The 12096-nt window shown below is 42.5% G+C and overlaps 1 protein-coding gene across 4 annotated transcripts in view; it reads left to right on the forward strand.

Moving 5' to 3' along the window:
* The first annotated feature begins 1370 nt into the window (after positions 1-1370).
* The window catches only part of MALT1 (MALT1 paracaspase), a 99450-nt gene continuing 88724 nt past the window's right edge, over positions 1371-12096 (forward strand). For 2 of the 4 annotated variants that reach the window (XM_075587228.1, XM_075587235.1), the window contains exon 1: positions 1371-1557. In XM_075587228.1, coding sequence (XP_075443343.1) covers positions 1406-1557 — 152 coding nt within the window. In that variant the 5' untranslated portion in view covers positions 1371-1405. Of the gene's footprint in view, positions 1558-6175; positions 6284-12096 lie in introns of those variants that run through there. The other 2 variants (XM_075587255.1, XM_075587245.1) reach the window with 2 other exon arrangements.

Genomic DNA, 12096 nt, shown 5'->3' on the forward strand with positions numbered 1-12096 from the left:
TGCAGCAGCCCCGGCATTAATTTAAATGAATTCGGGAAGCGTTCGGGGGCCTCAGTAAACCCTACGCCCCCCGCAGCGAGTCTCGAGCTTATTTGTAACTGCCTCTAGAATAATAAATGATATTTGGAACTGCAAAGAATCCTGTGTCGAAAAAATAATTATTGCAACAAAGAATCTGTATTTTCACCCACTGGATAAACGTTTATTTTCAGTTCCCCATTCCTGAACAGGGAATCCACGGTCTGTGTTTTTGGGGACAGAGTCAGTGACACTGGAATCAGGGTTAGGATGTGTAGGGGCAGGATTATGTTGTTTGGGGGCGAGGGTTAGGACTCTGTCTCAGGTATTTAGCTCATGCTACGTGAGACGTAGCCCTAGTGTGTGAGGATCATGAACATTTTTGTGAGCCTTGACTGGGCTGCATTTAACTATTTGTTTAATGGCCATAAAAGTACTAAACCTGCTTGCCCTGCTAGAGCTGTGGCCTTGAAAAGCAGTGGTTGTGGGTTCTACTCCTGTTGAGTATTGTTGGGACACCATTCCAGTCATTAGGTTGGTGCCTTAGCCTTATAAACTCTATATACCGTTCAACCCCCTTATAATGCTGTGCTTGGGGTCCAAAGAATCACATCACGGTATAAGTGGATCGCCTTAGAAATAATGTACAATTGTATGCGTTGTGAAATAAAGTATTTAAGATACCAATAATCGTGTTGTAAAGTATTCATAAATGTGAAAATTGGGAGCCACGCTTGCATCACTTTAAAAGCGGATACGCGTTGTAACGGATCGTGTTTTAACGGGGTTGAGCTGTAGTTGGCAGTGAAATCCTTTTAGGAAGTGTGGGATCTCACTCATTTAAATATACCGTGCATATTCATTAGCATATCTCCCAGCCAGGTACCTCAGGTGTGTTCCTTTTTCAGCACCCTAATTTATTTGGAGGGACATCTGAGGGAATATATACACAACTGGAGACACTTATTACATTTGAATGTCTCTCTAAGAACTCTGCTGATTGTATTCAAATGAATGCAGATTTAAATTAATCCGTTCGGCTATTTTAGTACCCAATCCGCAGACGGATTTTAGGGAAGAGATGGATTTAGTCAAAATAATCCGCGGAATTCTGGAAAACGGATTTGGAACTGTTCCGTCCATCCCTACTCAACCTTGTCTGAAAATGATAAATTGTTAGACCAAATAAAAAAAGGTATCCCCTACAGTAATACTGAAGTACTCATTTACTTCGCAATTGGATTAACAATGCTACTTCTACTCCGAAGTGAAACTAATATTTGTATCCAGAAGATGTCAGTAGTAACCTTTGCCCATATGTAAAATACAAGTAAACTTAAAGCAGGAAGGAGAGAGCAGGAAATGATTTGCCTGACTGTTTGCAGAGATGTCGGACTTTCAGCATTTTCACTTACTTAACATTAATTTGTTGCAGGATCCGATACTTCAAAAAGTGAGCGAATTGTTAGACCAGACAAGCAGCAAAGGATGGAGGAAACTGGCTGAACTTGTTGCAAATGACAAACGCTTTAAGCTAAGGTAAAACAATATCAATCGCAGTTATTTCCTACGGCAGCCAACTATGCATCATGTTCTACTATGTATGGCTTGTTCTCTTTCTCCTGTGTCTATCCGTTTGCACATTTAGGGGCAATGAAAAAAAGACTAGAGGCAGACTGGCTAACAAAATTAACCTCTTTGCTGCCTGCGGCAAATTGAAAAAGGGGTTAAAGCAAAAAAGTATCAGCATTTATTGCCGTGACTGTATTGCCATTAGTCATTAGAATATGCTGCTTCTTACCATGTCAATCTTGTTTCTCTCTGCTGCCTCACTCACGTTTTTATATTCGTCCTCAGCAGCATGACTGTAGATTGGTGGAAATTTGCACACATAATTAAACATTATGTACATTTGAAAAGAAGAAAACTTTTTCAGGTCATACACAGTACTGCACATCTCTATCAAGCTACTTATGTTTTTTTAATGTACATAGACAAGGTGCATTGAGAGCTACAATTTGAGCATGTTCTTAGTTAGGAACAAAGAGGTATACAGAATAATGACTTATAGTGGATGAATTGTGCCGGCAGAGTAGTTTAACCTTTCCAGACTAGGAGTGGCCAGCTGCTTTATTAAACACGTGGTACGGTAGTAATCCGATTCCTTGTGGATGCTGTTGGTGGACGAAGTGCTAGATTGTGTATCGTTACTGTCTAAATCAGGGGCTTCTTTTTCTTCTGGTGGACCACATTATGGTTAATAACTGTGTAGAGCAGGAGAACTCAACGCCAGTCCTCAAGCCCCCTCAACAGGTCAGGTTTTCAGGATATCCCAGCTTCAGCACTGGTGGCTCAATCAGTCCTTGCTTCAGAACAGGTGGCTCAATCAGTCCCTGCTTTAGCGCAGGTGGCTCAATCAGAGGCTCAGCCTTGGACTGAACCCCTGATTGAGCCACCTGGGCTGAAGCTGGGATATCCTGAAAACCTGACCTGTTCGAGGGGCTTGGGGACTGGACTTGAGCGCCCCAGGTGTGGAGGACCAGCCTGCCTACTTACATCATCAGTATATTTATCACTTCTAACTATGTATTTATCAAAATGAAAATATGTAAGAAAGCTCCTCCTCACCTCACATAGATAACCACGCATGCAGGACAGCCGCTCATGGCACGAAACGGATAAAAGAAGTAGATTAAATAAAAAGCACATTCCCTCAACACTCTATACAGTAATTCTGCCAAATCCCGTTTATTCATACAAAAATCTCAAAATACCCGAACTACTGCGTAGGTGACACTCGGGGAACCTATGACTTGTTGGAAGAAGGGCATATCTTGCCCGAAACGTCACCTAGTGACCTATGTATTAGTTCAGTGGGGTTTTTTTTTTTTTTTTTTAAGATGTTTTATACAAAGAAAATGGATTTTACTGAATTTGGGGGGATTCCCTTTTCTCATCTATATATTTATCACTATTAATGGATCAGGGTCTAAAAAGCAGCATGTCACAAATGAATCTCTTGCACCGATAGCGGAAGAAAGGGCCGTAGGTATAAAGGAATCTACCGCCCAAGTCATTTAGGGAACACTGGTGCCCCGTCTGTGAAACGCTATTCTAAATAATGTGGAACACAATATTGGGGATCATATTGAGAATCCTTATGACTGAAAATACTTTAATATTGATTATACTGTACACATCAAATCAGGGGAAGGAGTTCTAGGTTGTGCGCTGTCCCCAGCATTCCCTTCTGTATCTTTGTGCTTGTTTGTTCTTCTTTTGTATGTCATTCTGTTTGTATAATTGATGTCATTCTGTCCCCCCATTGTACCGCCCTGTAGAATTTGATAACGCATTATAAATAAACAATAGTAATAATAGCAAAGGAGCGGATACTTAATTTTGACTACCAACATTTCCGTTTGCCTTTTGCCCCGTGCGTTTTTTCTCTTGGTGTTGTTACCCATTAAGCAGTCTGGCTTTGCATACTGTATACAATTACCTTGGTATGATTTTAAGACCTTTGAATAGTGTATCTTGTGCTTGACTATTTTTTACGTGGCATCTAAATTACCATGGCATTTCATACTAGCATGTACACATTTTATCTTTTGGTTGCATAATAGGGCTTTAGCGTTTGGCTGAAATAGGCTTTGCTAAACATAATATAGTTACATATTTACATAGTAGAAGTTGAAAAAAGACATGCGTCTATCAAGTTCAACCTATGCTAAATTTAGATGACTGATACCTTATCCTATATTTGAACTTACAGTATATTGATCCAGAGGAAGGCAAACGAAAACCCCAGTGAAATATCATCTAATGATATCTCATAAAGGGAAAAAATAAATTCCTTCCTGACTCCAAATATTGGATTACTCCCTGGATCAACATCCTTCCTATATTTACTTATTTGGGGTATATCCCTGTATATCTTTCCTTTCTAAAAAGATGTCCAACCTTATTTTAAAGATATCTCTTGTATCTCCCATCACAGTCTCCATGGGTAATGAATTCCACATTTTAACTGCCCTTACTGTAAAAAACCCTTTCCTTTGTTACTGGCGAAATCTTCTTTCATCCAACCTTAAGGGATGACCCTGAGTCCTTTGTTCTGCCCTTGGGATGAATAGTTCTTTTGAAAGCTCCTTGTACTGTCCCTCCGTCTCACTCCCTCTTCCTCACTCGCCCCTCTCACCTCCCACTCTTCGCCCTTCATCAATTACCCCACTCCCCCTCAATCCCTCCCTGCCTCGCATGTATTTCTCTCCCCTGCCTTTCACTCTAAGCTGCGTTTATAGTAGGCGCGCGACACCCCTCAAATACATATGAAACAAAAAAAAATACATATAAACTCTCTCCCTCCCCACAAATACATATTTGGTATCCTGGCCCCAGTGGCTGTGGGGGGCCCGGCTGACGATTCTCTGGTTGTCGCCGGGCCTGACTCTCAGAAGCTGAGCGTGGGACAGTCAGCGAGGGAGGCCCGCATCTGGGGGAGAGCAGGCCCCGGCAGCAATAAGAGGACCAGCAGCCGGGCACCCCGCACCCACAGGACCCAGGACACCTGTCCCGGTTCTCCCCCCCCTGTCAGCGGCCCTGTTTGCAGTCACTATACAAGCTTTCAAATCTATTATTATGTATCTATTCTAGATTTAGTTAAAACAAATCAAGTGCTTTTCATTTTTTTTATGCTGTGTTGATTACAGCGGTCATCTTACCATGGGTGATTAACCGGACGAATAAGAGGTAAATAAAATGCTCTGGAACAGCATATAGTATGGTACAAAATGCGTATTTCACATTTATTGACATTTGATTTGTCGGGTAGTAAGCCTAGAAGAAAAACATCTCAGTTAAAGGTGCGATCCTCCTTAGGACCAAAGCACAGTGATCTGTTTAATGGATTAGAGCCCATATGTAGTAAACTGTGTTATTTCAAGTCAATGGCCTAAATTGTCTTATGGCATAGCACTACTTAGTAAACATGGCTCCATATGTTGGCACATTTCCTTATGTTTTCATGACATCTAAATACTTTGGATGGTATTTCTTGCCTTGACCTAATCACTTTTGTAATAGGGCGGTTAGAGGAATCTGCTATCTGCCAGCAAATTGGGACTTTGATCTTTTTGGGAAGCTAATTGTAATGTCAACAGTAGTAATTATGATGCTCAACGTTTAAAAGCATCTGAGAAGAATTACATTAACAGGACACAGTTAAGTGTAACATACTGTACTGTACAAAAGTGCCATTATTTTTGCTGCAACATTGACAAAATATAAAAAGAAATAATTTTGAATTAATGAGAAACATTACTGGCACAATCTGCCGTGTGTACATAGCGACAGGGTTACACTTAGTGCCTGAAGCATCACTACAGTATGCAACTGCAAACCAACTGCATAAACGACTGTGTTTGTGGATACTACATGGCTAATTTATTGTTGTAATTATCAAGAAGTATTCAAATAGCACTATGTGGGATCTATGTATCAGGGCAAGTGTGTGCAGTTCTGAAGCAAGAAATCTGCACAATACAATATGTACAGTATTAAGGGACTAATCAAAGAATTTTTTTCTTTGTAACATTTTTATAATAATAAATGTCTAAATCACTTCAGTAGGTACTCTGAATTTTATTTACTGCACCATATGTATCAAAGAATAAAATGACATTCAAATAAATATCAGTTTCTCCCTTAAAGCGGCAATCCAAGCGCTTTTTTCTTTAAAAAGTAATTTATTTTTTTACACATGATTGAAGCAATGGGTCTCCGGAGCTGAACCCCATTCATTTCAGCTGGAGATGCTTACCTTTGTAGAGGGTGCAAGTGGCCGCTCCAGCTAAACTAGCTGGGTTTTAAAGTTTAAATGTGGGCCAATAGGAAGCTGAACTTGATCACATTATGGCTTCCTATTTTCTAGCTCAGCGGTGCGCAGACAGGGGGACAAACATGGGGGCGCGCTCTTCCCCCAGGCATTTAAATTAAACGCCGGGGGGAGGAGTGAGGCCTCTGTAACCTACTTACCGGGTTTCAGCGGGAGTGTTGTGGCGGGTCGCCATGGCAACGCAACCCATGATGCCGCGTTGCCATGGCAACGGGGTCGTGTGAGGTCACACCCGATGCTGGTCTAACAGTAAGGGGGGCGCGAGTAGCTGCAGGAGCAGGGAGGGGGCCGCAGCTCAAAAAGTTTGCTCTCCCCTGGTCTAGCTCTAGCCGAGCAGCTGCAGCTTACAGCTGAGCACACCCTATGGGGGTGAGTATCTCGGGGTGCAAGGGGTCCTGCTTTAAGGGAGAAAATCATATTTATTTGAATGTCATTTAGGGGTGGGTGTCATTGCATTATGACATGATCAGGCATTGTCCTAACTTTACTATTTTAATAATTTAGTAAGGCGACATTTATCAGGGAAGGTAACTATTACACTCAAGTAGAAGTCTATCACGTTTTAATGTCTTCGTTACAGTCATTTTAAGTTCAGGTATTTCACGTCAAGGCTCTGAAATACAGGACATTGCTGTGTCCCGAGAGATCTTTACGGGACAAGTCAATGAAATAAGGGACAATCCCGTATATACGGGACATCTGGGACCCCTAACTGCACCAGTTATAAGCACAATATGTGGCGCATCTCAGTATAATATTGCACTGGCTGTCTCCTATGCAAACTCCTCCCTGTGCCACTCAAAACTCTCATGATGCGAGGGGGGCAATTTGGAGCAAAAAAATTGAGCGATGCACCTTGAGGCATTGATAGTCTCACAGTGATAGAATGATGCAATTTGCCCCTGTTTTTGGAGCAGTGCAATACTAAGGGGAGAACATATCACACCATAGTATTATTGCAATAAAATAAAGACTTCCCCGTTTTAGTTTCTGCGTCCCAATTCAGTAATGCCTAATCTTGTGAATGCAGACAAGAGAAAATCTCTCAGACTCTTCACACTGTTTTATAGCAGGACTACTTAGAAAAGGGGTAGCCAACTCCAGTCCTCAAGAGCTACCAAAAGGTCAGGTTTTCAGGATAACCCTGCTTCAGCACAGGTGGCTCAATCAGTGGCACAGTTAAAGACTGCACCACCTGTGCTGAAGCAGGGATATCCTGAAAACCTGACCTGTTGGTAGCTCTTGAAGACGGGAATTGCCCTCCCCTCAAACACCCCTCCGCCCCCCCCCCCCCCCACCCCCTCATCTTCCTGCCTTACAATCTTAGGCTGCAGAACTCAGAATGAGACTATTTCGCAATTGGGTAACTAAAATGCTATAAATGTCTAGACAGATTGAGTTGATACCGCATATAAAAATGCAAATTGTCTTTCAAAAAGGAAAAATATTATTGGCCTCAAATAGGATACCAATTAAAAAATATATATTATGAAAGCTGCATGAGGAATCTAGTTAAACTTCTATAATATCTGGAGAATAACTTTTTTTACTTAGCATCATAATATTTGAATAATTTTTTCTCTCTCATAAATGTCGTTACTACAGTACAGTAATATGCCCTCTTGCACAATGGTAACATTTTACAAATACTATAGTAGAAACTTGTGAGACGTCGTGAGTTTATGATGGTTTAAGTAGAAAAGCAAATCAGGGCACTTCAGATTTTAAACTAATTTATTCAGTCTGAACAATCATTGTTCAGACTGAATAAATTAGTTTGAAATCCGAAGTGCCCTGCTTTGCTTTTCTACTTAGCCTGACTTTGGATTATGGCAGCTATTCCCTGAACCAGGAGTACAGGTAACTGTACGATACATATTGTCTGGTGTGCAGCATTCTCTATATACTGTACTGTATTGTTATCTGACACATCAATTCTATCTGTGTGCATAATTTTGCACACTTGTGTATTAAATGGTGGAAATGTCAGTATGTATTTGATTTGTTTATTGACCTTGTTGTCTTGTACATGTTGTTAGATGATATAATAGTTGCTGTACTTGGAATAGAGATGTTCAATCATTGTAAATACCCGCAATGACACATTTAGTTTGATGTTGTTGATTTTGACTCCTATGAAAGGAAATTATTGAATTCCTTGATGTCATATTGATGCATGTGGATGGGGAAATGTACATAATAACATTTATTATAAGGCTACATCTCTCTCCGTAGATCTTTGACTAACTGGATCTGTGAACAGGCTGTCTATAGTTCTGTATCCAAAAAATGTGCTATTAGGTTATTTTTTAGTAATTATTCTATGGGGTAGAGGTCTGTTGTGTATGGAAATGTGATAAATAGTTACAAAATACAGTATATATTGGTGATAAAAGTACAGCAATAAAATGGAATTAAAGAATAGCCAGCTAAAAAAAATGTATCTTAAATGAAACACAGAATAATATGAACGAATGAAATATATATGATAAGATAGTGAAATGATATGTACAACCGAAAAAATGGAATGTACAGTACTTGAATAAATAGTAAAATAATGCACAGTGCACTTCAATATATTTTTATATATATATATATATATATATATATATATATATATACAGTGGTTGACAAATCACCAAAAAATCTACTCGCCACACAAAAAAATCTACTCGCCACCTAGTACCAAACGTGTGCTGCTTGGGCCAATATTTACTCGCCCGGGGGTTAAATCCACTCGCCCGGGGCGAGCAAATGTATAGGTTTGTCGAACACTGTATATATATATATATATATATACAAATTCCCTGTTTGTAGAAGTGTGTGTATATATATATCAGTATTAGTACTTATATTGACATGCAGTTAGTTGTTTGTCCTTTTCCCAGTGTCTGTAGTACTGGTTAATGTAGTATGAGATTTTTGTCTTTAAGTTTCTAGTGCACAAACAATTCTAGAGAAACAGGGCACTAAAGAACAGGGTACAATAGTTACTAACGTTGGCAGTATACGTGTTCAGAATAATGTAACAATACTTTCATTTGTCCCATTTACAGTACAAAGCATCAATCACCATTTGAATCTATGAAATGTTATACTGCCATTAGCTCACTTGGGTTCTGTGGGAGATTGGGCTGGACTCACACAACATAAAGTCCAACCCTTCCTTTAGAGTTACACAACAAGCTGTACATTCAATTCTGTTCAGAAATGAACATGTAACGGGTATTCCACCCCACCCAATCTCATATGTAGTGTGGGTGAGTAGAACATGTGTTGTTACCGGTGTGGTGCGTATACCTGCAGGCTCACAGGAGGTCTGAGCCTCCGCTAATGAGAGCCTGGGGTGAATCCTCTGGAACGAATCTTCTTTTTCAGCGCCTCCACCTATGTAGGATTCTATGGACGTGTAGAATGACCCTACATAGGAACCCAATTAGAAACCACACACACAGTCAGTGATTATAATAACTAAGGGCTTTACTATGAACATAGAGAATATCATAATCAGTTACATAACCTGTGTCCCTCTCACGAGGAGACACTACCCGTGACGTCTCGCAGGACGTTTCCCCCACACTAGGTGATCCCACCCAGTGTCCAGTGAAACCCCCACACCCAATGTCCCGTACTCCTACGGAGATAGTCAATGGGTGACTGCGCAGTCACTAAAACCTCTAGGCCTGTTGGTGCACATATAATATTGATACCTTCCGAGCACTCCGATGCTCGGGCCTGCAACACTCTTCTCAAAGGGTCAGACGTCCGTCTGATCCTTTCCAGGTACTCTGCCGGTGGACCCCAACGAGGGTCCCACCGCTTCACGGGAACTGCAACCGATCACGGCAACACCAACCGCATGGGAACAGCAACCGCCGCTATCAGCTTTCTGCCTAACTACTTCTAGAGTGACAGCAACCCTAACCTAGGGCCTGTCCCTGAGGAACCGCAACCTGGGATGGCTTGGGGAAAACTCCTAGGGCCTGTGGAACATTAACCTGCCCCCCTTCCCCTAGCTACCCAGTCTCAACTGTAACTGCTAATCCTAACAGCCTAACGCACCTGCAGCCAACACTCAGCTCACACTGTCAGCCTGCAGGGATCCACACACACTTCACACACACTGCACGCACTGCGCCCAGCACATGCAGCGACACACATACAGACAGCTGCAATCACACACAGCCACCTGGATCCCGTAGCAATCCACTACTAGCACACTGTGCCTATTTGCCAGTGCCCACAGCCCTCTCCGCTGTGGCACTGCCAAACCTGCAGGTTGTTTGAACTGGGGCGCTCCCTAGGATTTGTGGCGGAGAACGTGCTGCAACGCCTAAGCTATTCAAATAAATTGGAATATAGATATGTGATTGTGTACGAAGTGTAAAAGAGTATATAAAAATATATACTGGCCCTTTTTTGATTTCCTGGTTGCTGCTTGACTTCGGAGAAGGGAATCCCGCCTCCTTCTTAGCGTGGCAGTTGTGGTGTGAAGATAGTCAGCGCAAACCTCACGGGCCTCCCGATGTCGATGGAACCGAATGAATTCGGTTCCATCGACATCGGGAGGCCCGTGAGGTTTGCGCTGACTATCTTCACACCACAACTGCCAAACCTGCACCTTACACACACTAAGGGTGACCTCCCTATCTAGGGCCGTCCCTTATCAGTTACCCACTAACCTGGTGGGGAGTTGGGGCCTACCTGGAGGGTGAGGGTACCTATCTGGATGCAGGAGCTGCACTCACTCCCTGCATCCTTCCTTCCCCTTCAGCTCCGCTGCTCCAACTAACGTGACTCATGCAAAGCCCGGGAAATGTATCTATTTTCCCTCCAGGGCAGTCCTACAGCCCTATTGGCTCCTATCAAGCACCTGGTGCCTGCCTCGCTATGCCTCATGGGAATTGTAGTCCCGAGGCCCCTACAATAACATTGGGGCCACGTGCGCTCCTCCCCTCTGCCTACACTAACTCCTAATGGCCGCCGGAAGCTCTCCCTATGATTCCCTACTCTCGCGCGACCTCCTAAGAGCTGCCTTAGCTCCCTACCCCTATCTGCGCATGCGCGACCTATCTGGGGCTCTCCTGCCCTCGCGCGATCACTGCGCATGCGTGACTTGAAGCACAATGGCGGCGCACTGCTCTGCGGCCGCCGGGACCTTAGAGACGCGATCGCGGCCTTAGCAACGGCCCGATCGCGTCCCCGGCAACCGGCCGCAGGCAGGAGAAGCCGCGCTGCTCCCTGCTCCAGCCCCCACCCTTGGAAGCAGCCGTCGGGTTGTTCAGTACCCGCGATCGAGCTGCGCCAGGGGAGGGGGGTCTCCAGGAGCTGCTGGGGACCAGGGTTACACACATATAATAATAAATCAATTCAGATCCATTACAGTAACATTTATTAAACGTGTGCATATACGCAGTGAGCTTCATTGCTCTTTTTGGTGACATGTTTATGATATGAGAGATGGGTTTTATCACAATAGTGTGCACCAGCATTGTCTTTGAATCCTACAGAAACCTGGAGATATTTTGGGTCCCTTTGTATGTATGTACAGTATGTATGTCTTTATTTTTATAGCATCATTAATGTGCATAGCGCTTCACAGCAGTAACACACGTGACATACTTTAATATAAATAACAAATAATACAAATAACACATCATGGGAAGAAGTGCTTCAGACATAAAAGTAACATTTAGGAAAAGGAGTCCCTGCTCCGAAGAGCTTACAATCTAATTTGTAGGTAGGAAGAACATACAGAGACAGTAGGATTATGAATTATTCAGGGATACAGTATGTTGTATTATTACTAGGAACAGTTTTGCCGAGGGGAAAAAACCCTATAAGAATTAAACTCGATCAACTTGTCCTGCTGCTGCCCTGGGGTTAGTTGAACAACCAACATTCCAGGCAGACGTTTTGCACCCATCTGATGAGTGTTCAGATCTCATTTGCTTACATACTGTACATACAATGGCTAATTGGTGTAAGCTGTAACCTTTACCTCACATGCTTCACATAACTGATCCTGGACAGCAGCTACTCCTCAAAGGGAAGAGTGTGAAGAAGAGCCCAATCTTTTGCTTTTGTGCAACACAATTTGAAAATGACATAGAAAGTATCTCAGTTGTGCTTATCTTGTAGTGCTTTATTAGCACCTATACCATAAAATCCTTGGCACGGTT

This window comes from Ascaphus truei, chromosome 1 (assembly GCF_040206685.1).
Source record: "Ascaphus truei isolate aAscTru1 chromosome 1, aAscTru1.hap1, whole genome shotgun sequence".
NCBI lineage: Eukaryota > Metazoa > Chordata > Amphibia > Anura > Ascaphidae > Ascaphus > Ascaphus truei.